Genomic DNA, 26,018 nt, shown 5'->3' with positions numbered 1-26,018 from the left:
CCTAACTAATATCATATAATAAGATTCGGGCAAAATGCATGAAAAAAACCAAACAGATTTATGATTGTTTGCTGACTTTGTGAATTTCAAGCTAACCTTTGGGTTGCAAAATCAACAAGGAGTTGCAAGTATCCCCTACAGCTTAATTCATACACAACAATTCAAAAGTGAAAAAATGCAGAGAAACAAAAAACATTTACCATCTGCACACCTCCATCTTGTGCAGCTTGCACACAAACCTCAACAAAGGCACTGCAGGATGCCTTCAGGCATCATGAAGTGAACAGCGAATTGTGAAGATCCAAGATACGCTGGAGCTGCTTCACGGGTCACACACGTGAGCGTTTAACAGTCAGCCTCAGCACTCAGTACCTGAAAGGTATCTTGTAAACACAGTGTTTCGGACAGAGTGACATGACATCCATGCATCACGAAGGTTATGTTATTATTTTCGATGTTTGGTTGGTTCTCCAACACCTCATTAAATCATTTAATTCAAGCATTCACTGAAAATGAAGCACACTGCTGCCACTTACACGTGAGTGCAATGGCCCAAACACTCATGTGTGGCCTATGACCCCTACCCTAACAAAGGTTTTATGGCCATTTGAATAATGCATGCTGCGGTGATTATTCAAAGCAAGCTAAGCATTTTCAGACTAATAATTACACAAGTTAGGACAATTCTAGAAGTCTCTTTTCTTAAAGTAAAGCAGAAATTTCCACAAATCTTTTTTTTTTTAAATTTGAAGTTTGGCTTCCCAACTCTTATAAGCATGCCATTACTACTTTGTCTAGTCAAATTAAACTCCCAGGTGCCAAAAAAAAGTTTATTAAAAAATAAAAGCAAATAAAAGATCAACTGATATAAACTTTCTGATACTGACAGAATCAGTTACTAAAGATCTTGTGCTCGGCTCAAAAATTATTTTGGGAAATAGACAACAATGTCCGCAAATTAACAATAATATGCCAGGATTTAGAAAGCTTTGATATTTATGAGATTTGTGGTGTTATTGATTTTGATTTTTTTAAACATGCTATTTAAAAAGAGAGAGAGAGAGAGAGAGAGTAGGGGGGAACTCTGGTTTGATGTTAAAGAATTTTCTTTCTTAACCAAGAAAGAAAGTGAAGGGAACTAAAAATGTATGCAGCAGGATTTATAGTTGCATTGCTGCATCATAGAATGAATTCATTCACATAAATGCAAAGAAATACAGAAAGTCTTCCGCTATGGGAACGAGGCAGTGTAACAAAATAACAGTTCACTGAGTAATCGTGAAATAAAGCAGGACTATGTGAGAACAGTGATAGGCTACCGAGTTAATATGTAATGTGTGTTAAAATGTTTTCTCTCACATGTTAAACATTATATATCTCACTTCTATTAACACCATGCTATGGTTTCTAAAGAGCAGTTTGTGCTCTTTTCTATATTGTTGCCCTGATGCGCTGTTCGTGGTGCTGAACACACACTGGCTAATCCAACAGTAAAATCAGCGTCTTTTCCCCATAAACCCAATAAAACTTCAGAATTCAGATAAAAGCCAAATATCGGAACCCAGGCACATAAGTTTAGTCTGAGTTTTTTTTTTTTCGTGGGGGACATAATTACCCCATTTACACACGGCCACTAAAGCCGGGGGGTGTGGTTAATCGTTAACTCGGTGCGCATCAGATGTCCATCCAGATCATATAAAAACCGTGAACTGAGAGGAGAGAAACAAGAGAGGTGCACTGCCGAGGTGACAGTCAGATCATCAGGAGACAAATCAGACAGTAAGTTATTTCTTACTCTGTTTCTCTGTTGCGTCTTGATTTTTAACTTCACCACAAACAGACACACACACTTCGAAACTTATTGGCACTTTGCGTACTTTCATATAACCTTTGTAATACTCTCTATTCCTGTGAAACAGAGCCTTAGCAGATTTTGCCTTTGATGTGATCGTTCCTTGCTGTTTCTCCTCTCTCCTCAGATGGCCAACACGCTCAGATCGTGGATGATGCTCGCAGCGCTCGTCGTCTGCATCCTGGTGTGTCTGAGCAGTTTTGCGGACGCCTACCCTCCCAAACCAGAGAGCCCCGGGAGCGACGCCTCACCGGAGGACTGGGCCAAATATCACGCAGCCGTCAGGCACTATGTCAACCTCATCACCAGACAGAGGTGAGTCTCTAAAAGAAAGTTAGAGGAGTAGCGAAAACCCGGGTGTGCATCAGGTTGTTTTCTTAAATAAGCTAATATGTCAGATGGAAAAGGTGAGAAAGAAGAGAAGAAGGCTAATAGATGCTGGATAAACTTGTAGGGATGTGGTACCTCTTCATGCTCTGGTTGGATCAGATACAAAGTCTGTCTCCTTTGATGTGAGGGATTAAAGTCTTGGGCTCAAGGACAGGTTTGCAAGGTTTGCCAAATGGGGCATGGAAGCCCTCCCGTTGTGACATGACTCAGTCACGTAAGGTTTGTTCAATACTTTAAATCAAGGCTTTTCAGATGCTGGTGAAGAGTCCAGCTATTTTTCTTTTTCTGCAATCCAGACAGACTGTGATGCTTCTGTTGATACTCCAGATCTTTTAATACACATTCTGGAACACCACAGATTTTTATTCATTTTCCTTGTTTCCTGACAGGTGAAAGTCAAAGCTGAGTCATAAATATTCAAAATTAGATTTTTACATGTCTGGGTGCTTAGGTTTAGTAGATGGATGCTGAGTATAGTCAATAATGTCATTAAAGGTAATTAAAAGAGCTGAATCTACTATTGAACTCAAAGGGCTTAACAATGCAGCCTCTCCTACCTCAAATAAAAGCAGGTTTGCTCTTCAGCGGCCAGGCATTGATTTTCAGTAAAGAGACTTCAGTACTATAGTCAGAGCTGACTGGTATGTTTGCCTTGTTGTACAGTGGGCAGTGAACCTGAAAATCCTCCTTTGCACTCAGACAGCTGCAGAACTGATATGCAGACTGCAGAGACCAAAGAAAGAACAAGCTCTCAGAGACTCAACATGCAGCATTCAGCTGACCTGCCTGGTTCTTATGTTGAAAGTCATAGTGAGGCTCATGGTATCATACCAGAGCACTTGATGAAATGCTAATGCTTAAGAGCAGAGAGAGTTATCACGTGAGTAATAACCTCTAATATTTAGTCGTACTTGTTAAATATGCTGGTGTGGACTTTCTTCAGGTATGGGAAGAGATCAGCCCCTGAGGAGGCGGTGGCCTGGCTGCTGTATGGAGGAAATTCAAACCAAGACACTGAGCCACGGTGAGTAACATGGCATGATGCCTAGAAGAATTTTTTTTAATGTGAAAAAATTGAAATAGGTGTATCAAATTTACTAGGCAGGCTAATAACCAATATTGAATAAGAGCCCCATTACCAGAAAGCAACAGTTAATTAATACTCAGACTAAACCGACTATATTATTGAACTATGAGAAATCTTTTAGCGCTTTTGCAAACCACTTATTAAGATGCAAAAAAAGTTCAAGTAATGTAACCATTTTTTAAAACTATCTCTCTTTTCTTAACAGCTCTGACTACGTTGACCAGTGGTAAACACACAATCCCACACTACCAAAACATCCTCAAGAAGCAACCTGCTTGGGATCCAGTGATGCCATATGTTTAATTATATGATAAGCATGTATGTCTATTTGCTTCACTATGTTTGTTTGCCCTTCTAAGTACATGTAATAATTCTTCTCCCAAATGTGTAAATAATTTGTATCGAAATCAAATTTACAATAAACACCTCTGTGAATTTAAAGTATTACACCGACCAACGTGTGCTTTTGTAATCCTGCATTGTTATTATTATCATTATTATTATTAGTTGTAATAGTGGTGGTAGTAATAGGAGGATGGGAGTAAGAGTATTTGTAGCAGCTGCACTGTAACTGCAATGACTTTGATTGCCGCTAGGTGTCACTATATAACTAGAAAACGCACATTTCCAAGTTCTGCTCTCCTATTGCTGCTCGTGCATGGGTTCACATCGACGGCAGTGGACAGGCTTTAACTTCACACAGGGGCACGAGCCCAAAACACGCGTTTGCCATCACAAAGCCTTCTTGGACGTCCTTTGGAGGGGAAACAAGACCGGTGCTTAATATCCGGCAGCCTACTGGCTTTTAATCAATGGATCCATTTCTATTAGCACGCGAGCCCTTTTATGTGCTGTCTCGTTAAAGATAGCAGTTTGTGTGGGTAGCTGCTGGTTTTGTGAAAGTGACTGCACAGAGGGGGGAAAAAGGCTGCCGAGCTCCAGCAACTGTCAGTCTGATATCTCACACCTTCTTCGTCTTCTTCCTGCATCTCATATCGAGAGGGCGTCCGGATAAAGGTGACCGGGCAGGTGAGCACCTCATCCTGTGGTTTATTATTATTTTTCACGCGGTGTTTAGTTTTTAGCGGCAGTGGGTAGTATTAATACCGTTAATCGAAGCAAAGCCTTTCCCAGCGGCATAGTCTACCTTCCCCACTCGCCAGGTGTCTACTGTTACAGGCTACGTTCAGTCTTCATTACCCCGTTCTTGTCATTAAAGCTACCCTACCCTCTACAAAGAAGTCCAGCTATTTCACTCCTTGTCTTTATGAGCGCTTCCGAGGAGGAGAGACCGTGCTGCCATTAGGAATTCCTGTTAAAATCCAGGTAATGTCGTGGAGTCGTTTCTCGAGGTTACGCCCATTCGCTTGAGGAGGCGGGGGGGGGCTAATGCAATTTTTATTGAGCTAGCCTAATTGGCCTCAGGCTACACGCTATTTGCTTCTGTGTAAAGTCAGAACAGGCAAACAGTATTGCTCTGTATGGCAACCCTAGGCAGAATTATTGTCTTTTTTTGTACAATGAAATGATTTGTTGGGAACATTGGTAACATACTGGATTCGATGCTATTGCGCATGCCCGTATAGTGGGGATAAGTGCAGGTGTTTGAGCGCGTGAGGACTACCCAACTAACAATACGCCTGATTTGTAAATAAAGAGCAATAAGAGAGAAGATAGACAATAAAAGGTTCATTTGGGCATAGAGCCGCAAAGTAATCTATAATGTGAAATATTTTCGTTATATTAGTCTAAAAAGTACTGCTAGTGTCTTCAATTTAAAAACATTAAAGTGACCTTTGTTTCTGATTTAGCCTGCACATTATTATTATTATTATTATTATTATTATTATTATTATTATTATTATTCCTTTAAGTAGAGGCAATGACCATTGCTATTTATTTTACCTCTAAATTAAAATGTAGCAAAATATATAACTACCCCATTGTGTTTAATGATTTTGCCTAAAAGTGTGCCTTCTTTAAAATGTATCTCAGATTGTTCTTCAACAATTTGTAGCTAACAGAGTTTGTCTGATTTATAGATTAGAGGCGTTTTGGTTTGTTTTGATGACAATAAGATTGGATATCCAAAAATTTGACCAAGGTTTTTATTTATTAATCAGCGTTTTACGACATTAATGTTTAAAGATGCACTCACTGAAACAAGCATGCATTTGACCGATGTTTATCTTTTGTCCTATGTCCTTTGCCGTATCATCCCTCATACCTGTATGTCAGCTTGCCTCATGTTTCCTGAGATTTCTGGTGTTTGGGGTCCCTGCTCTGCAAATATTTGGACTTTCTGTATTCACTTTGAGCTGACAGCTTTAAATTTGATTTGAGTCTTTGTTTCCTGAGTCCTGCATTTGGATCCATAATCTACTAAAGAGCTTTTTTACTGGGATTAAAGAAACTTCTGCCTTCTTATCAGTTTTATTTTGGAAGTGTGAGGTTTACCATAAATTTCCCAGCTTTGGGGATTGACTAGAAGACTGGCAGTTGTGGCTCCACTTCGACAGAAAGATTTCCAAAGGAGTTCTTTAATCATTTAGCAGCTTTGCTTTAAACTTTTATTTATTTTTTTGTTGTTTATATAAAGTGAGAATGTCTCCCGCAAGAAAAATGTGAATAAATGTAGCTCTAGGCATTGATTTAGATCAGGAGAAAAATGTCCGCATGCCATAGCCTCGATTTAGTGCATAAACAAACTCTAATCCTTTTGTATTACTCAAACTTTCAGGAGGATTCAAAGAGCTACGTGTGAGTCACAACCAAATACAATAAAAAGTTATTTTATGATACATACAGAATACTCTTAGTCAAACCACCTTCAATGATTCTCAACTGTGACTCTGTTCAGCTTACTGCTTTCACAGCCCCAGTGGTGAATTACTGCATCAACTAGGAATTCTAATCAATTGTAGCAGGCTAAAAGAAAGGCCCCATCCACGCTTGATTCCACAGGGAGATTAATGAGTCGTGGTTCACATAGCCTCAGCATCTTTTCCCAACCTCTATTCATAAGAAATGACCTGCTCATTACTCTCTACCTGCCACCTCAGCCCCTCCGGCACCAGGCGGCAACTTGCAAAGCTTTAAAAGGGAGCCAAAGTGAAAGTGCCAAAACCTACAGTCACTAGAATCACCACTTGAGGGTGGCTGTAAGAGTGAATCCCTATGGACCCCCCGTGTAAATGCCTAATTTAACAACAGAAATAAACATGTTCACATCTCGGTAAAAAAAAGGTGGACTAGTCGTCTGCTAGGCTACCTGTACTAGACCTCTCTTTTGGAGGACAGAATGGTAGTGCAATGTTCAATTTGAAAGGGTTTTTCTATCAGAACATAATAAAAAGTCATCTGTTCTTTTGCAGGTCCAAATACAACCTCGTGAACAACACATGACATAAAACACATCATTACTTATTTAGCAAAACTGAATACATCCTTCCTGCTTCCATAGGAATTAATGGCATAAATACCAGTCAGGTGCTGCCTTTGATTAAGTAATAATCAGTAAGTTTGATCATCTTTATAAAAGCAAAGGTGTTTGCAGTTTGGCTGGTCTAGAGCATTCAGGTGTGTTTTACCATAAATGCAAGGAAGAAAGATATCAGGCAGTATGTTAGAAAAGCAATGGTTGTCTTCTTGATAAAGAATTTGAAATTTATAATTCTACACATGGAGCAAATTCAGAATAATTGCCAATCTTCCTAGGCATAGCCATCCCAACAAATTCACCTGAAGGTCAGATACTGCAATGCTCAGAGAAACTGCAAGGACCAACCAACTAAGCACTGGAGGTCAGATAGATGTCCAGATCATGTCTATATTGGGTACGGCGGTCCAAACTAAGTCTACAATTTCGACGTCCAGCCATGACCCAACTTAGACGTCAATATGACGTTCAACATTTGAACTTTGTTCTGCATTCCTTCACACATAACTGTTACTGAACAAAAAACATGGCCTCCACCCGCTGGAAACATGTGGCTACATAGTCTATAGAAGCAAAAATAACTTAACCCGCACATGGAGATCGTACGAACGACAACACTAGACGTCCCCTTCAGTGGACCAAAATTAGACGTGCAAAAATGACATATAAAAGATGTCACTACAACGTCACATTGGGGAAGAGTGGGCCAAAATTCCTCCATAATGATGTGAGAGACTGATAAAGTCATGCGGAGAATGATTACTTCACATTATTTTGCTAAAAGTGGTTCTACAAGCTCTTGAATCATGGGGTGTACTTAGTTTTATCACACTCTGCTTCTGCATTTAGATTTCTCTTAGGAAAGAGTGTACTTCCTTTTTCACATGACTGTACCCGTTGGCTGTGTTTACTAAAGCTGTTTTCACACTACTGTTGATGAAGCAACTAGTCATTTTTAATGAAAGCTGCTGAAATGAAGAGACAAACCGAAACATTACAAAGCTGGCGTCAGATGTTGTTAGCGTACTCCAGAGCTGTACTAAAAGTATCTGTATTGCGCTGTAATTTTAATATTTTTACGCATGCCATACTGTATTGTGTTATACTTGATAAATGCTGATATTAGTCAGGCTAATGTAAGTTATTTTGTGTAAAACATTTGGGTTCAATGAAACGCCCACAATTATATTCCATCACGACAAAAAGAAAAAGTGATCCTTTAATGAAATCCAGCCAGGGTGCTGATTGTTAAAGCTCCCCCTGGGTAGCTCACAGCACTTTGCCTAAGCCCTTTAGCCTTTCACTGATACATACATGACATTTAAGTCTAATTACAATCTCTGTCACCAGAGAGAAAAGGAAGACTCGTAACACTTAAACCACAGGTTTTCAAATGATATGCAGTGATTGCACTCAATTGTAGTCATGTTGCTTTAAAATAGAAAATTGGTTGTTTTTTGGGGGGTTTTGTGCAAAGCAGCATAAAGCCAAATACAAAGCAAAAGACAGAGGAGATAATGAACTTAATTGAACTATTTGAGAATCACAAACTGTCTCGTGGCAGAAATGGCCATGGGGTCTGAAAGCTGTTAGCTGATTGTTAATCATTTACCATCTACAATTAGATTTTTAAAGCCCCGTTAAGATAAAGTTTCATTATCAACCTCAATCTCTTCAACGGAAAACTACATCTGGTGTCCTTTTCCATGTTGTTTCTTCATGCAGCCAAACTGTTGTGCACTGGGTGTATTAGTATGCATGTGGGGAGCAGAGAACACTTTTATTTTGAATCACTCAACAATGATTTAAACTGGTTTTCAGTTTAACTTTTCCTTCAAAAGACCTCCACACACTATCATGATATGTATCAGTATTTGTAAGTTGAAAGTTAATATGATCACCAGAAGGTGATGTTAAGGACACTTCTTCCATTTCTTTCAGGAAAGAATGAACATACCAATGTTCTCCTAGAAGATTTCATGAGACCTGCTAAGCTATAATATGTTTTTTCTGTAAGAATAATCAAAATGAATCTATGTCGGTGAGAGAACTTAAAAGTTTTAAAGTATGCTTGTTTGAAGTTGTATTGCAGTGCTTTTAGCAGCAGATGTTACAACTTCATCACATCTTAAGGAGTCAGCACATAAAGCCACTACCGTGTGATAGCATATCAGTAGTGGAAAGTGAAGATAGAGCACTGGCCAGAATTTAATTAAACATATATCAGGTCATATTTGTTGCTTTGCAAGTAATTCATTTATACTTGCTACTTTATACAAATAATTTAAATAATGCATATAGCTTAATTGTTGTTTATAAGCTTGAATGTATCTTGTTGAAATCAGATTACATACTAATAATTATTTTCATACCTATATCTCGTATTCTTACAGCTCCCTGCTTTAGTTTACTTTATTTATTATTTTTATCTTGGCTGCCTGTCGTAGGCCGGGGGAAACAACATTTTGATCCTGTGTATGTTCTGTGCAGAATTGACAATAAAGTTGACTTTGAGTTTTCCATTTTTCTATGCGTACTTATTGGTCTGGTTTGTAATGATCATAAAATGAGCGTTGGCGTGTGCTCATCATTAGGTTTATTTATAGCATAATAATGTCATAAGCTAGGGTCATGGCCGGTTGTGTCATTAATGTTATATTGATTACTTTTACATGTACAAACTGATAAAGAAAGAACATCATGAAATGCAAAATGATGGGAAAGCTTGAAATATCACTTTGCTACACACTTGTAGCACTTGTATCCTGTCAAAAGGTGCTGATCATCATCTTATTAGTCATTAGACTCCCACGTTAGGAAGGTGTGGTTGGGTAATATGGTCAGTGCTGTGACACAGTGATTCCTCAGCTCAAACACTTGTATTTGGTGGTGAATGCGATTAATTTGTTCTGGATAGGATTGAAACTCTCATTATTGTGAAGCATAGTCAAACAATGATTACAAAACTGCTTTCTTCAGTACGTCAAACATTGAAATAATGTGTGAGTTTTGATGGATCATGAGTCAGAAGAGCTACTACGTCACTGACATTTTGGTTTTTATTAAACAGACTGCTGCTCCTGGTATTCCAATGCTAGCATTACACAGTAGTGGAAATATATGGAAGGCTGAAGTTATTTCAAGATTGCAAAATATCAGATATTTTTATTAGCTCCAAAATATGTGATGTCATTGTGCCTTTAAAGTGTGATTTGTACATTATAAAGCACATATAATACACTGACTCTATGTGGAAAACACAGAAACATACACATATTAGTGAAATTGCACTTATGTTTTTTTAAAGACAAGCAGGGCTTTTCATCGTCTGTTTTTTAGATGAATGGCCCATTAACGTTCCGAGAATGTGCTTGTTTTTATTTACACTAAAAGATAGGGAACATTGTTGGAGTTTATTATTACTGTTACTATTATTAGCCCACTTTAAATCAAGTTTGACTTCATATGAAGCAATAACCTTGAGTTTAATATTCCTCTGGAGAGTTATTTTGGGGTAAACTGTGCCTCCTATATAAATAAATGAGAAAAGACCCATAACTTTTGTTTTGTCCAGCGAAATCCAGCTAAATATATTTAAGTTGTGTGGTGACTTTGTCCAAAAAGCAGGCTTAAATATCCTATTTTTTCCTCATCTGGTTCATCCCAACAGTTTACTTAACTAATCTCATGCTAATTCACATTAGATATACAATAAAAATAACAGTACAGCCACCTAAAGTTTTTTACAGTCTACTTTTTAGTTGTTTTTTGAACAGATCAATAGTAAAATCTAAACTAAAAAGCCCCAAAGATAACCAAAAGCTCCTTCTCTTTTATGACACATGGTACTACATATCCTTGAATTGAGATGTCTATTCGAAAGATATAATGCTGCTAAGGTATGACATTCAATTGTCCCGATTGACTACATATTTTACAAAGTTTAAAGAAATATCTCCAGACTTTTACAAATGTATTTGTTTTTTCTTTCAGTATAAATGTCATTCTTCCTGTTAGAAGGTCAAGTATAATTTGTGTTTTGTGAAACATGGCTGATAATATTTTATCCCCAGCACAATGTTATTAGCTTTTTGCATTTAAAAGACAATTTTCAATGATGTCCAGTTTTTAATTACCGTTGTCTTTCTGTATACAAAGCAAGCAGAGGTAGCACTGGGTCTAATTAACACTTTTTTTTTTTTACATTGCTCCCCTCCTAGAATGTTTCAATTAGAGATGTAACAACTGTCGTTTTCTTGGCTGATTCCAGCTTCTGATGTTTATTTATTTATTTATTTATTTTGTACACATGACCTGCCAATAGCAATTTCTGCCAATTTCATTTTTCTTTGTAAGAGCTATAACTGACCGGATAGGCAACCCCCCCCCCAAAAGAAAAGAAAAGAAATTAAAGAAATGATTAAACTTAACAATCTTCTTAAACTGCTGTAGGTTACAGGAACTTCTCTTGCTTAAACAACTGGAAAAAAGCGCTCTGCTAATGAAAAAAGATACCAATAACTAAATAAATATAAGCTGCTGTACGCCCACCTTTACCTGACATATTTTACCCTATCAAACAAAAGCAGGTCCAACTGATTTATATAACAAAACAGCTGTCGGGTACATACATTATTTTTCAGTATGCTTATAACTTCATTAGATAACATGTCACCAATACTTTTCTCTTTTTCACTCATAATTATTTTGATCCTTTGCTCATACCGAGGCTCTTGGCTAGCTTTAGCCACTTCTTTGTTCATGTCTTTAAAATGACCATGTTCAGTTGTGCAAAAGCTTGTCTCATTAGGTTTCTGTATTTCAGGTCCCCCCACAGTTTACTTTGGTCAAGTTTGTGTCACGGTGAGGCTCTATCATGCTAGTGACATTTTAGCGTGTGGGTGCGAGTATGCATGCCGTGATTTCCGTGTGCTGCATGCGCACGTGTTGTGTAGACATGAAACAGACTTTTAATTGTAATTATAGGAAGCCGACTGGCTGCCCGCCTGTCTGGGAAAACTGACCGATCCAGTCCCTGGCCGGTTGATCGGTGCATTTCTCATTCGAATCCATTAACCTGCATCTTTACAACAGCAACAAGAAACATAGATATCTTCTGTCACTAAACAACTGACTGTTGTGAAGCCCAGCTGCATGCATGTGTGAGTGCGACAACATGATTGACTCAAACAGTATGTTTCTTTGTTTGGCTGGCTCTTTGTAGTAATGGCTGTTATGTAATTGTCCCATAGATTTATTTGTGGTTTGTTTTGGTGTCATGTGTCCTTTACAAGCTTAATTTTGGCTGGTGAGATCTGTCAAAATGTATTTCCAGGCTGTTGTGTGAATACTTTTGAAATATAAAGCTAATCTGAAATCATTTCCACAGACAAAGAGCAAAGCTGAGTTGAAGTGTAGCTCAAACACTGTAATAGACCCAATTTTAGCTCCAACTTATTATTATTTTACGCATTTTCCCTTGTTGCCATGGCAAAGCACCGGGGAACAGAAAAAGAGCTGCTCACGGTTGTCTTGGATACGACAGTTTTCCCTTGTAAAGTAATGAGAGGAGCTGAACCTGTGGGAGCACAGGGTTATTTTTAGGCGTGACGCCAGCCTGCATGTGTGGATTAAGACTTGTTTGGTTGCTGGTGCTTGTGTGCTCGCATGTGTATCTGTATGTGCGAGCATGTGTGCAGGCTTTAATGCAGCCTCACTGTGAGAACACCTCAAGGCGTTTTACACTTGGCGTACAAACACCTGAGCCGCTGCTTGTGTCATTGCTCCAGGCCAAAGTGTCCTGGAGCGTGCAATTTCAGGAAAATTGGACGCAGGCTTTCTTTGCAGTTGTATGCCATATATCTGCAAGCACTACCTTAAAGGAAATGGAGTTAATAATAAATTTATCACAGTGCATTGGGTTCACACAAGTGTAGGCTTACAGTCTGCGCAACAAAGAATTCCCTGAATGCAGAATTAAGAATTCCCTTCAACTCTAGGGATATTTTTAACTGACCTTTGCCCTTTTTATTCTGTGTTGCAGCAATCTCCAGAATAATGTTGTTCCACTGGAAATGTTGAGTAAGCTATATTAAAATGAATATAATTTTTTGTGTACGTCGACCACAAGAACCAAACCTGCTGCTGGCCTCTTGTTTTGGTGAACTGACAGTTGATGTAGAGATGATAGCAGGCCGGCAAATGTGATGTCATGACAGCTGCTCTCTTCCTGCAATACAGTGAGCAAGATGGAGATCTGCATGAGCGTGTGTGTGTGAGCTGACTAATGCGGACCCAGCGGGAAAAACCACTCAGAGAGCAGAGATAGTTTAGATGCTGCGATACAGTATTACAGTGGAGACACACTGACCCACAAGCTGCATGCAGGGTCTCTTGTAGCTTGTAGTAGAAAGGCAGTTAGCGAGAAATGCTAATTTTGAACAACTTCACCCTTAATGTTATTTTTGAGAAATACCTATTTTATCCTTGATTGTAGAGCTTGATTACTGGTTACATGTAACAGGCTATTCTCTCTGAAAATGGCACCAATTACCAAGAAAATGCCTTGGCTGGTTATGACCGCACCATCATTGACTCTCGACTAATTTACCCTATTAATATTACAAAAGGCAGAATAGCACAGTAAAAAGCTCAAAGGGTTCGGTTCTCTTCCCGGCATCCTGTCCTTCCAACCCTCCTGGTGTGTTGGTATCTTGCATGGCCAAGGTCTGCTGCAGTCGGCTTTGACTTCTTAGCTGCTGTGTGGTCTTTGCATACTTTTAACAAGTGCCGTCATTTCTCAGTGCAAACATGGGATGCCTCGGATAAGCTTGGGGGGCTTGGTATGTGGTATTAAGGACCTGATCCACTCGGATCAGAGTTTTGCAAAAGCCATGAGTTCTTTAGCATCTAAGAATGTGTTTTACTGTTACACTTTTAGAAACACGGCCTGTAGGTGTTCCCATCAGAAGTGCAAAGTATAAAAAAAATTACAAAAATTAAAAAACAAGTGAGAAAAAAAAGGGAAATTTAACCATCTAAATAAAAGATTCAGGGGAAAAAATGATCAATTACAAATCCCAGTAAACGAAACAGGATACACAGGCTGGTTAATTAATATCTCACCCCCAAATGTCACATTTTAGTCGATAACAGAGAGGGACTCTCAACCATATTTCAATTTAATAATTAATTGGTGGACACAGGCTTTTCAGTTAAATGCCATTAGAAAGGACAGTGTAAAGCTTCTGGTAGTGATGTTAACTTTCGGTTGTGTGAATATTGGGACCCCAGTAGCTGAAAATATTGAGATTTCTAACCTGTGTTTGACATTGTAAAGGGGGTGTATTTAAACCTAACTGACAGCAGAACTCAGCAGAAAACTAAGTAAAAATAAAAAATTCAAAACTTCTAATGAGGTGGAAATGAATGAATTATTCAGAAGAGAAATAAGCTAGAACAGTGGAACCCCGACTTACGAAATTAATTCGTTCCCGAGAGTCAAAGATTTCGTAAGTCGAAGCACCCATCGCGCCTTTTGAGTGAACGATAGACTATAGGCTAATTGCTAACTGCAACAACAATACGTCGTTCAAGTGGAACAGCGAAGTGCAAATACGAAAGCCAAGGGGTTGTCACATGATTCGGAAGGCATTGTGGGCATTGTGGGCATTCTGGGCTCAGCCAATCAGAGCCAGCGGATTTTGTTACACAGGCATTTTGTTGTAACTCGGGCAGAAATATTGCCGTTAAGTGCCTTCGTAACTTGAGTTTTTCGTTAAATGGGGTATTCATAAGTCGGGGTTCCATTGTTTAACCTTTAATTTAAGGTTAAACAATGTTTACAGTTATAGTGAAGGGAATTTGTGGATTTGAGTTATATCAGTTATTATTGGGACAATTATCGGGCAGGCATTATACTTGTTTAGTGCTGACTTAATATATTTTTTATATTTTTTCACTTTTCAAAATGATTCTTTTCAATTGTGTTCCTCAGGGTTTAAGAGGTATGAGTGAGGGGATCCACCTTCCTCTTGATTCTTTAGTATCACTACTTGCAGGTCTAAGTAGGGCAGATCTTAAAGTTTGTAACTTTTTTTGTGATGGCAAGACAAAAGAGGGTCTGATAAAGAGGTAACACAAGGTAACACAGATTAAGCATAACATTCTGACCACAAACAGTTAATAACACTGATTAACTTTTCATCATGGAACCTTTTAGCGGGTCGGTATGTTAGAAAGTGAAAATTTTGTCCTCGAAGTTGATGTGTTAGAAACAGGAAAACAGTGACGAATTTAACGAGTTTGAAAAGCGCCAAATTGTGATGGCTAGGCGTCTGGGTCAGACCATCTCCAAAACTGCAGCTCTTGTGGGGTGTTTCTGGTCTGCAGTGGTCCAAGGAAGGTACATAGCATACTCACTATGCCTTCTAATGATACTGCCTAGGGGAAGCATGTATAGTGTAAACAGAATTGGTCCTAGCACCGAACCCTGTGTAACTCCATAATTAACCTCAGTGTGTGAAGAGGACTCTCCATTTACATGTACAAATTGGAGTCTATTAGACAGATATGATACAAACCACTGCAGCACAGTACCTGTAATACCTACAGCATGTTCTAATCGCTCTAATAGGATATTATGGTCAACAGTATCAAACGCTGCACTAAGGTTTTTAGAGGGAGATTCAGCTGTGTGCTAAATCTGCAGCTATGAAATCATCCAATCACAGAATAGATATGATACATTGGAGCTTCTTCCTTAATACTGTCATCAACAATATTCATATGAATCACAAATCCAGAGAACAGTCCTTTTAGTGAGCAAAAGAATAGATTTGTTTCTCACCGAGTCAATAAAAATAGCTTAATACTTTAAATACAAAATGTAATAACTTTGTGATGAGATTGATTTGTAGGTTTAAATTTGTGATACTACTTGAAGAAGGGTTATATAGCGATATAAAAACTATAAAAGGGAGGAATAATGTCAGATTTGAAATAGATTATCAAGCTACGTCTTTCAGTGGTTAATTTGAAAGTATTTCAGAATAAGGCTTTTTATTGTCTTCTTTTCATATTAAACCACAAAATTGTGGTTTAATATGAAAAAACACAAAACTTAACATAATTGCTAAGTAATTGAGCAGACTGCTAAATGAATTGGTATATTCAGATAAAATTGATGTCATACGAAAAAATTATTTTTTGTACTCTGTGACGATTATTGAAGATCCTTTTTTTCATCCAGCCCTTGTGTACTGCTCCTCAGATCAAATACTGCCCTCCAGTTATATTCAATCCACAAAGAGGAATGAGACAAGACCTTTGTCCGTGCAGTCAAGCAATCTAATGAGAATATTTTCCATCTGTGGTTCATTATTATGTAAATTACTTTCAAATATACAGTTTTGGACACTTCTGGTATCATTACACGTTAGAATTAAGTTAAAATACACCCAGGAACAATTACTAACCGCAAAAAAATAAAAACTGCAAAAGCTTTTCTCTAAAGGCCAGTTACATTCAGTTGGGTTTTATTATTCCAGATGTGATATGATATGGCATGTCTGGGGACAAAGAGAAGTAGATTCATTACATAAGGCAAGTATATATGGCCAAAGACCACAGACAGAATCAAAACACGCGGCCCAGTGGAACCAGTCGAACTAATAAAAGCATAATGATATTCAGCAGTTTGGTATCATTAGTATATCCAAACAAATCACTCTGACACTTATTCAGATGGAAGAGGTAGGTGTGGTGGTAACACAGTAATCCCAAGCTCCCTATATTTTGGTAGATCATAGTTTTTATTGCAGCGTATGCCTTCGAAGTAGGCCAAAAAGCACAGTGGGGTCACATTAATAGTTAATAAGCTGAATTTTCAATCTGTGCCCTGGGATATGTTGATAAAATGCTGAGGCACAAAACTGCAGACGATATCTGAGCAAATATGATTTGGGAATATTTTGATCTCAGTGCAGAGAATGAAATGAGTAAGATTAGATACCGCTGGGCTTAAAGACATCTTTATGTTTGTGCTCACTGACAACTGATGGGCTACAAGAAACTGCTCTGAGTATCTTTGTTATTGGAAATTTCAACCTAAGGGGAAGTTAAAAAATATCATTTGCTCAGTAGTGGTAAAAGATAAAAGTTTTTAGCTCATCCAGCTGAAGGACAAATGAGCGAGGCATCCAACATCCGTCTGTTCGTCCATCCATAGTTGACAGGAATCGCAACTCCTCTTTGAGTATGGGTCTGATTTTAGTAGACTGATCTGGTATTATTCTGGTATTTATTTATGCACACACACAAAAAGGTAGACGTAGCCACTGTGACATTACTACCTCAGCATCAGCATTATGGCCACACTGTCTTGGGTCTTTGGTACCAGAACTGATTAGATTTAGATGGCATTGCTCCAAGGACCTTATGGATGCATCTCACAGATTCAGATACTGATTACAAATAAAATAGAGACTGCAGACTTCTCAGACTGACTGTTAGTGCAGTCAGTGATGTACACAGATCCAAAAGGCACCAAACCCCAAACCCAGTTCAGAGGTCCAGTTTGGTCATTTGAGTTAGTTTGGGTGAAGCCTATCAGAGAGCTGAAAACTTCCTGGAAGCTGCTGCTTGAATTTATTTTTATTTTTTTGTAACCCTGACAGAAAACATTCATAATGTAGCATTTTTTTGAAAATAAGCATCATCCCATCCACGTGACAATAAGGCTAACATGGGATTTTTATGTTGCCAGACACAGACATTTACCCTGCGGTGACATTGCTCGCTTTTGACCACTACAGCATTTATTCCACTAAGGATAGCTATTGTCATGACAACCAGGAATTAGCATCCTTGAATAGTGCTGCCTGTCTCCTATCAGCAACGCTCTCTTCTTCCTCACCATTGTTCCCTCTCTCTTTAACTCCCTTGCATACGTTTTAGTTTCCTCCTGCCTTTTCTCCTCCGCTTACATTTTCAGTTTCTCTATAGACACGATTCCCATTCATTGTTCTGCTGAGTTTATGTTCCCCCTCATTCGCCATGTCATTTATTTACTTTTCACTGTTTGTATTTTCACAAATTCTCCATGACTTGAGGAGCCAATTTTAGATCCCAGAACAATAGATCGTTAATCCTGCAGTCTTCTGCCTGCGACGCTTGTTACGTTTTCATGACGATAAATGGATCAATTAGAGTCAGCAGAGATCCTCACTAAGCTAGTGATAACTGGCCTTGCTGAACCCACTTACAAAGTCTTTCCAACTGTTGCTAATGGTATTCCCAACAGATACAATGGCTAAAATTGTTTAGATGTTACCAGGGCAACTAGCTGTTCTGTTTTTAGGTCTTAATAAAGTTAAATACCAATTACCCTGTGTGGGAGCTTGTTAGTGTGAATGTTTAGTCCATTGACTGCGCTTGTGCCAGAAAGGGATTTGTACACTAAGTCTTCTCCCGATCACTCAGTGTTGAGCTTCAACCTAACAACACAACTTTACCCTCCGTCGCTTATTTCATTCCTAATTCTAACCCAGCAGTGGGATAGATAAAGGTTTTCGTTTTTTAATGCATCTACCTTCTCGTTTTGCACTCTCTTTTTTTATTGCAGTTGACCTAACAAGTCTTGTGGAGGATACTCAGAAGAACCAGTTTCTAAAATGCCCGTGGCCACATCCAGCTCTGACTCGGGTAAGTGTCTCGGTCTCGCTGTGAAGATTGCGCATGCTTGCGTGCGTGTGTGAGTGAGTGAGTGAGATATTGAGAGGAAGAGATTGGTTAGTGATTATTCTTTCAGTCAGTACTTGTATCTCATCTCCAGAGTACTAATGTGACTTAATGAGCTGGCTAACCGAGCGGTAAAACGCCAGTTCTAGATCAGTCATGCTTTAAAGGATTTGCCAAATGCATGAGAGCTGAGTAGTATACATCGGTGTATACATAACTGTGCAAGTTTTCAGATGAACACACATTTGACACATAAAGTGACTTTTTTTTATTAAAGATTGTCACTGAAATAGCAGGACGTGGAAGAGATTAACCTCCAAGTGTCGTGTAAGGGTCTTACTTACTTTGGCAGTTAGCTTTTTTTCTGGTCAGCTTTTTTGAACTCTGTAGATCTGTAGTTAGTCGGTGGCTGCTACAATACAATACAGTCATTCATTGGACACTTTATTAGTTACTAGGAATGTCACGATATCAGAAACCAATACCTGTATAACCACATGATTCTCAATATCCAATTTAATAACACATAATGTTTAAGTACATGGGTTGACCATTTTAAAGTCCTTTATTAAAAGGTTGTATTAAAACGTGACAGGGTGGCAGATCATTTATTTAAAATGTTAACATTATACTTGGTTGACTGATGAAATCTTACGATGGTTGCAGATTAAGCAACTAATGTTACAATTATGTTATGTTTTTATTAGCATACAATGTTAGCCATTGCTAACATTTTAGCCTGAAGTAAAGTTGATTTACAATACGAGTGCCAGCTGCATGAAATGAAATGTTAATGCATATTTCAGTAGAACTTAAGGATAACACTTTAGCTATTGTTACTGTGACAGTTGCTGAGCTTTAGTTTTTTTGAACAGATCTGGATCTTTGCTTTGGTGAATTGAGAGTGTTTCCTCCTTTGGTAGGAAAAAGACCACAGAATGGTTCGCGTATTGTCTTTTGCGCAGCAATCATCATGGCTTGTCAGAGCAGAGCTACCGCAGCTGCACTACCATGGACAAGGAAATATCATGGCGCTTTCAGAATTTTGAGATTTGAATTTTACCCTAATTATTGATTTTGGTGACATCATCCATTAGATACACCTGTCTTTTACTGGGTTAGACCCCCTTTTGCCTCCAGAACCGCCTTAAATCTTCATGGCATAGAGTCAACGCAGTGTTGAACACATTTCTCAGAGACTTTGGGTTATGATAGCATCACACAGCATCACTGCAGATTTGTCACCTACCATCAAACCACATCCCAAAAGTGCTTGATTTGAGCAGAGTAAAGTAATGCATGATCCCACTGGAAGTGGAAATGGTCAGCAACAATAGTCAGGTAGGGTGTGGCCTAAAACCAATGCTCAACTGGTACTAAGTGGCTCAGAATGTGCTGGAAAATGTCCTCCACACTATTACACCAGCTGGACCAGGCAGAATCACTGATACAAAGCAGGATGGATTCATGCTTTTATGTTGTTTACGTCAAATTTCAACCTTATCATCCAGATGTTGCCCTTGTGAATTGTAGCTTCCTTTTGTCTTATCTGAGAATAGTAGTACCTGGAGTGGTCTTCTGTAGCCCATCTGCTTTAAGGTTCAGAGATGCTCTTCTGCGTACCTTGGTTGTAACAAGTGGTTATTTGAGTTACTGTTGCTTTTCTATCCAGCTCTGAAGCTGTCTATAGTTATCAAGCTGAATCCAGAATAGTAATTTGTGACTGTTTGTGATTAACATAACAAAAGTAGGCATTGTATCCTGTGCAAATGCTTCCACAGAGAAGTGCTGGACTGCAAGGCAAATTTGGCATCACGTGTTTAAAATTGTTCCATTTATATGAAAGTAAATCTGTAATATTCTGACATCAGTCAAAGTATGTTTTCTTGTTTAAACGAGAAAATGTTTTTGCATTAAACAGTAAACTGCCACATAGCCATGTCTCCATGTATTTCCTTTTCACTCATCGCTGAAGATAGAAACTCGTGAAAAGGAGAAAAATACATGCATATAACTAAAAAAGGTATATTTATATTTGTAAATAAAACTGTATTTAAGACACTTCACCAGAGTGGTGGAGTAAAAGAAAATGTGTATTTTGTGATGTGAATCACAAATAGAAGAAAAACTTCTGAAGGAAAAAAGACAAAAAGAATGTGACAGAGTTAAAAAAAAAGAAAAAGAAACAGCTGGGCTACAAAAAGGAGGGGAAAAGTGTATAGAAGTTCACACAAGGGAAGCAGACTGTTATACACAGCCACCGCTCATGAGAAATGATCAATAATTTAAAAAAATGTTAAGAATAAAGTTAGTACTCAAAATTAGTTGCGGTGAGGTTTTTAATGGGTAAATTGTATTTGTAAATTTAAAAAAATTGTTGTGTTGTTTGGAGTAATGTGGGTATGCCTGCACATTTACACATGCACACACATGCACATACTGATATATGTGTGGGAAAAGGTGTTTTTTTGTGCGTACACATCATTTTTACATCCAGCCCCACATGTCTGGGAAAGTCACTCCAGTGTTTTTTAACGTGGGGCCAAATCTCAAATCCACAGCCTCAAAGTTATTTGTTATATATGATAGTAAATTCCAGCAGTCAGCTGCCAGAAAAGGAGAGGAAGAGAGAAAGAAAGAGAAGCATTTATACCAAGAATGTGTGTTGAGTCTTTTGTGTAATAGGCTGAGACTGGGATGAGTGGCATTTTTAGTAACACGCAGTCGATTGTTTCTCTAAACCAATTTATGTCTTTTTTTACATTTAAAAAGCAGCATTTCCAGCAGGGATATATTTTGTTCAGACGTGGAGAAGGGTGAGAGAAGGGTCAGGTTTTATTTGAAACTTTGTTTTTTTTTTAAAATTTATGTCAGCGAAGTAGCTCAGATATAAATTTCCTAATTAGATAATTTCATTTGTATTATATTTTAAAAAGTCAAGTCTGTGATTGTTCCTCTGATAATAGTAATGGCAAGCAGTAACAAAATACACAAGTGCGCTCCCTAAGCGCCACCTCTTTGACCACACCTCCTTCTTACAAGCCAACCCTCTGCTACTCTCTCCCCCCACTTGACCCCCATGGGGAAACCTAGACAAGCAAATTTCCTGGCTCCTCTTTACCCTCCTCTTAAGGAAAGCATCACACTTCCCTCCTCTCTTTCTCCTCTCGCGTCCCCCCACCTTCTTTCTTTCCACATGCACCCAGCCCTCCCTCGTCTCCGTTCATTCATGCTGAGGAGAAGACGCTCGGCCAGGCATAGCTTATACACATTCACGTCAAGAGCAGGTGGAGAGGGAGGGAGGGGAAGAGCGGCGAGGTGCCGTTAGCGAGGAGTCATTTTGGCGGAAAGAGGAGGGAATCAGGGAGCGATAAGGAGAGAGAGGGAGAGGAAGATCTCTCAGACTGCCTCTGATACAGTATTGGGTGTGTTACTGAGAGAGTGTGTGTGTCCTGTAGTGAGGTGTTCTTCACTATGGCTGGCAGCCTGTTTGGAAGGCTCTCCCTGGAGGAGGGGGACTCAGCCAACTCCCTAGAGGGCCTGGATATCAAGCTGGAGGGAGAAGGTAAGAACACAGGAACTTGCCTGCCGCGAAGCAATATAGGGATTGTTTACAGCAGTTCAGGTGTGTGTGCTGCTACTAGTTAGGCTGTAATCAGCAACCAATTCAGTGTTATAATGTTGGTGGTTGAGGACCAGTTGGTGTTTGAATTCATACTGTACCTGCTCCTGATGTGCTGCTTCATGTCTCCAGATTGTGATGACGATGAGCAGAGACAGAATGGGACCCAGGGCAGCATGCGATTTAGACGAATCCCAGGCAGCAGAATGCAAAGACATTTATTCACTAGAACACATCATTTCAACACAGAGTCCGTTTTTTTCTTTTCTCTTTTAATTTACAGAGATTGTGAAAGGAGGAGCTTTAAACTGAGAGAGACCAGTTTAGATGCCACAATAAAAAAAGAAAAAAAAAAAAACTCAGTGTAAAAGCTAATTTGTTGTACTGGATGATAGTGGCCAGACAATGTTTGCTAGCACAGCATTGAGTGACAAGTACCACACAACCCATTTATAATACATGGAATTCATTAATACTGGATAAAGTTGTATACCACATAATAATATGTTGCGAGTGTGTGTTCGTATCTATTCACGTGGGTCCCTGTGGTCCATGCATGGGCTGCCTGTCTTGGCTAAACAGTGGATATCAGGTGAGGGGGATAAGAACTGAAACAAGTATTTGATGCTGTCATGTTAAATTAGCAGCATCATTACATCATTGCCAAGTCTAATTTGTGTCACACAGTATACTGTCTTGCAAGATATCCTCGGCTTTTCAGTGTGTAGCTTGACAGCGATGACAGCCGTAATGAATCATATTTTCAGTCAATGCATTTGCATCCTGTCTATCAGTGCACAGTGAATGAGACACAGAGAAGGAGGATAAAGAGAGAGACCTCCAGTGCATTGTACATTCATGGTGAGTAAGTGGGTGTGGGGGGGGGGGGGGGGGGGGGGGGTCATTCATATGCAGCGGTGTTCTGATCAGAGACAGCACGCTTGGAAGTGTCACACTCACAACCTTCAGATAACTCTCCGGCTCTTTCACTTCCACCCTTTCTCCACACACACACACACTCCACACATCTGCAGAACAGTACACAAACTCTCACACTATTGGAGGAATATTCTGCGTGCCTACCGGTCTAATGAAGCAGTGTTCAAACACAGATGATGGATTATTGAGTACAGTGTGTTGGTAAGATTACACTGTCAAAGATAATCGCCGGGTTTCAACAGAAAGGGACAATTTAATACGGTTGTGGCGGAGAGTATTCGATAATGTGGTGACACTGGCAATTATTTCATCCGTATCACACTCAGATGATCTCGGTTTGCTCTTTCATTAACTGTTGCCAAAGAAAACAGATGTACGGTTTGACTCAAACTGCTTGCCTGCGTACAGCGAGATACATTCATAAAGTTATTAGGGTTAGTTACAGTGAGAACGTAAGACAAAATCATCTCTTTTGAGTGGGGTGCCCTCGGCCCTGGGGCTCGGTCACTCTGGCACAGCTGGCTGCCGGCAGAGCTCACGGGCACGTCACTGCAACCCCCTCTGGCTTCTGCTCCGCGGCTGCTGAGTGACCCCTCATCTGGGACTCTCCTCAGCTCTTTCCGGGAGAGTGGCACGGTTGCCCCTCTGTTGGTCTCTTGTGCTCTGAGTGTCTCTGGATGTCTGGAGCCTGGATCTCCTCCATTTGCTGCTTCATGCCCTGGAGGACGGGGCTATGGCTCCCCACACCCTCTAGCAGATCATTACACGAAGGAACCTTTTGAATACAAGCGCGCTCACGCTCACAGGTGTACACACGGGTGCTCACAGACACAAACGACGCCCTTTTTGGCTGCTACCTCAAAGCACACTGTGCGCTGTCGATCTTACGTGCTGCACAATAATATTCAATATTTAGTATTTACTGTTATATTCACATAGGTCATCACGATGATGTTGTTTATTATATTGCTCTTTTTTTTTTTTTTTTTTGCTTGTTTTCTCTTTTTTCTTTCTCAACAGGTGATCCAGGTGATTGATGTATGTATTTTCTGTCTGTTTGTTTCGTTTGCTTTTGTTTTTTGCCCTTTATCACCGTTCCTCTTCCCCGCTGTTTTTCTCTCCCTACCTCTCTTTCTTTCTCCCTTTTCTTTCCCCCAGTCATGTCTGTCCCGTGTGTAGCAAGTGAAAATAAAATAAAATATAGACAATAATTCTGATTGCAAAAGAACCAAACGGGACGGGGGGGACGTAACACAAAATCATCTTTTTGTTGACAGTTTCTGTGGTAATGGGGGGTGGAGGAGGGGCTGCTGTCCAATTGCAAAATGTCAACAAATATCACAAGTGTTGTCTCCACTGGTGACCTTCATACAGCTAATAAGGCGATCTGACCTGCATCCATAGCATGCCAGCTTGTAGCAAGCATCACCATGGTGATAGGGAGGCTGCTTAAAAGTCCCTCATCCTGCTGATTGGCTATCTGGGACCTAGAGAGAGAAGGTCATGATTACTTCCACTGGAAGGATTGCCTTTTATAGGACTTTTACCTACACTGTTATAGCTGTTAGATCACTTACAATTTTTTTTTAAGTCAAGCAAGGATAATATACAGCCATTATCAAGCTGATAACAATGCATAACATAGCAATTGCCTTGAAAAAATGAACATCATTTAGTGAAATATCTCTGTAAAATAACCCCTGACATTTCTGCTTTTTTTCATTGGAGCTATTACAGTTAAGATTTTTTAGCAATGAGGTTAGGCAGGAGTCCCAGTGATGGTGCAGACAACACTGTGATCTGTAGTGGAAGTAGAAAACAGGTAGAAGGGCGTATGGGAGAAAAGAGGAGTAGAAGTCAGTTGAAGCAAGACAGAATACATGTGTGTTAATGAGAATGAGGCTGATGGCAAGCTGAAGATGCAAGGAGTAGAGGTAATAAAGGTGGATGAGTTTAAATAGTTGAGGGCAACCATCCAAAGCAACAGACAGTGTGTAAGGTTTACGAATTGGTAGTGAGACCTGCTATGATGTATGGTTTGGAGACAGTGGCACTGAAAAAACAGGAAGCTGATGTAGAGATGGGATAGCTGATGTTAAAGGTTTTTGCCAAAAGTGACCAGAATGGGGAAGTTTACAAAAAACTACTTATTTGAGATTGATGAAACAATCCACTTATATTTTTATACAGTTATGTTTCTGTAGGGCACTCCTTTTTGTTGTTGTGCATCACTTAATCTCTACTCCATGACCAGGTTTTGTGGGCATGCACGCACTGGATCTGACTCACTGCTCTTTTAATCTGGGGAAAGTAGATATTAACCATACGCGTGCTGCGTTTGCATCCTGTTTTAAACCACTCTGTCATGCAAAAACCAGAGTCAGAATCACAAGTTGGAATTTCTGACACTTGTTAAAACACACAAAAACCCACACACAGGCACACGGTCCCTGCAGCATTATTTATATAAAACATTTAATGCTTCATGTAATTCCTTCATGTAATTCAGCTGCTTCACTTAATCTCATCCTGAGCAGAGGCCTTATCAGCAGGAAGTGACAACACCTGTGGGTGCTGATTATTTTCCCACTACCTTCATTTCACATTGTGATGTTTAAGTCCAAAACTTAGAACTGTGTATTATGTGTGCAGCCACATTAATGTAGTGGAGTTATTATTATGTTTTTAACGAGGAGATCTAATTATTTACAGGCAAATCTCTACAAGTAGCACACAAACAAACGCACCCATGCTGATTGACCATGCAAGTAAATTACACAATTGTTGTGCACACACGTGCTCCAGACGACATTATTACACCTCCTCATTACGAACCCGTTTTCTTTTTCAGTGAGACTCCACGAGGAGGATGTTGACTTAATAATTCAGAGTTGAGTGCGCGTGCCCCAACTGTGTGCTCATTCTGTTTGCTTTAGTTGTAGTTTGTACG

General features: G+C 39.3%; 2 protein-coding genes across 4 annotated transcripts in view; both read left to right on the top strand.

Moving 5' to 3' along the window:
- Positions 1-1,708: 1,708 nt before the first annotated feature.
- On the top strand, positions 1,709-3,765 carry LOC147323060 (peptide Y). Its single transcript, XM_086304746.1, has 4 exons — positions 1,709-1,779; positions 1,980-2,167; positions 3,186-3,266; positions 3,535-3,765. Exons 2-4 carry the CDS (start codon positions 1,980-1,982, stop codon positions 3,557-3,559), a joined length of 294 nt encoding a protein of 97 aa, XP_086160872.1. The 5' UTR covers positions 1,709-1,779; the 3' UTR covers positions 3,560-3,765.
- Positions 3,766-3,993: 228 nt separating this feature from the next.
- mpp2b (MAGUK p55 scaffold protein 2b) overlaps positions 3,994-26,018 on the top strand; it is a 45,505-nt gene continuing 23,480 nt past the window's right edge. Inside the window, exons 1-3 of one of the 3 annotated variants that reach the window (XM_086303172.1) lie at positions 3,994-4,358; positions 4,549-4,655; positions 18,392-18,471. In XM_086303172.1, coding sequence (XP_086159298.1) covers positions 18,441-18,471 — 31 coding nt within the window. In that variant the 5' untranslated portion in view covers positions 3,994-4,358; positions 4,549-4,655; positions 18,392-18,440. Of the gene's footprint in view, positions 4,359-4,548; positions 4,656-18,391; positions 18,472-21,208; positions 22,073-26,018 lie in introns of those variants that run through there. The other 2 variants (XM_086303171.1, XM_086303170.1) reach the window with 2 other exon arrangements.

Source organism: Aulonocara sp. 'chitande type north' Nkhata Bay, linkage group LG8 (assembly GCF_057382095.1).
Source record: "Aulonocara sp. 'chitande type north' Nkhata Bay isolate Kocher_YH1m ecotype deep benthic linkage group LG8, A_spYH_male_GT1.1, whole genome shotgun sequence".
In the NCBI taxonomy this organism is placed as follows: Eukaryota; Metazoa; Chordata; class Actinopteri; order Cichliformes; family Cichlidae; genus Aulonocara; species Aulonocara sp. 'chitande type north' Nkhata Bay.
This window is presented reverse-complemented; position numbering and strand designations above follow the sequence as displayed.

Bases quoted from the DNA above. Each gene is read 5' to 3' on its own strand.
- LOC147323060 (XM_086304746.1), top strand. From the start codon at position 1,980: ATGGCCAACACGCTCAGATCGTGGATGATGCTCGCAGCGCTCGTCGTC. The intron at 2,168-3,185 runs GTGAGTCTCTAA...GACTTTCTTCAG, and splicing joins AACCTCATCACCAGACAGAG to GTATGGGAAGAGATCAGCCC. The intron at 3,267-3,534 runs GTGAGTAACATG...TTTTCTTAACAG, and splicing joins AACCAAGACACTGAGCCACG to CTCTGACTACGTTGACCAGT.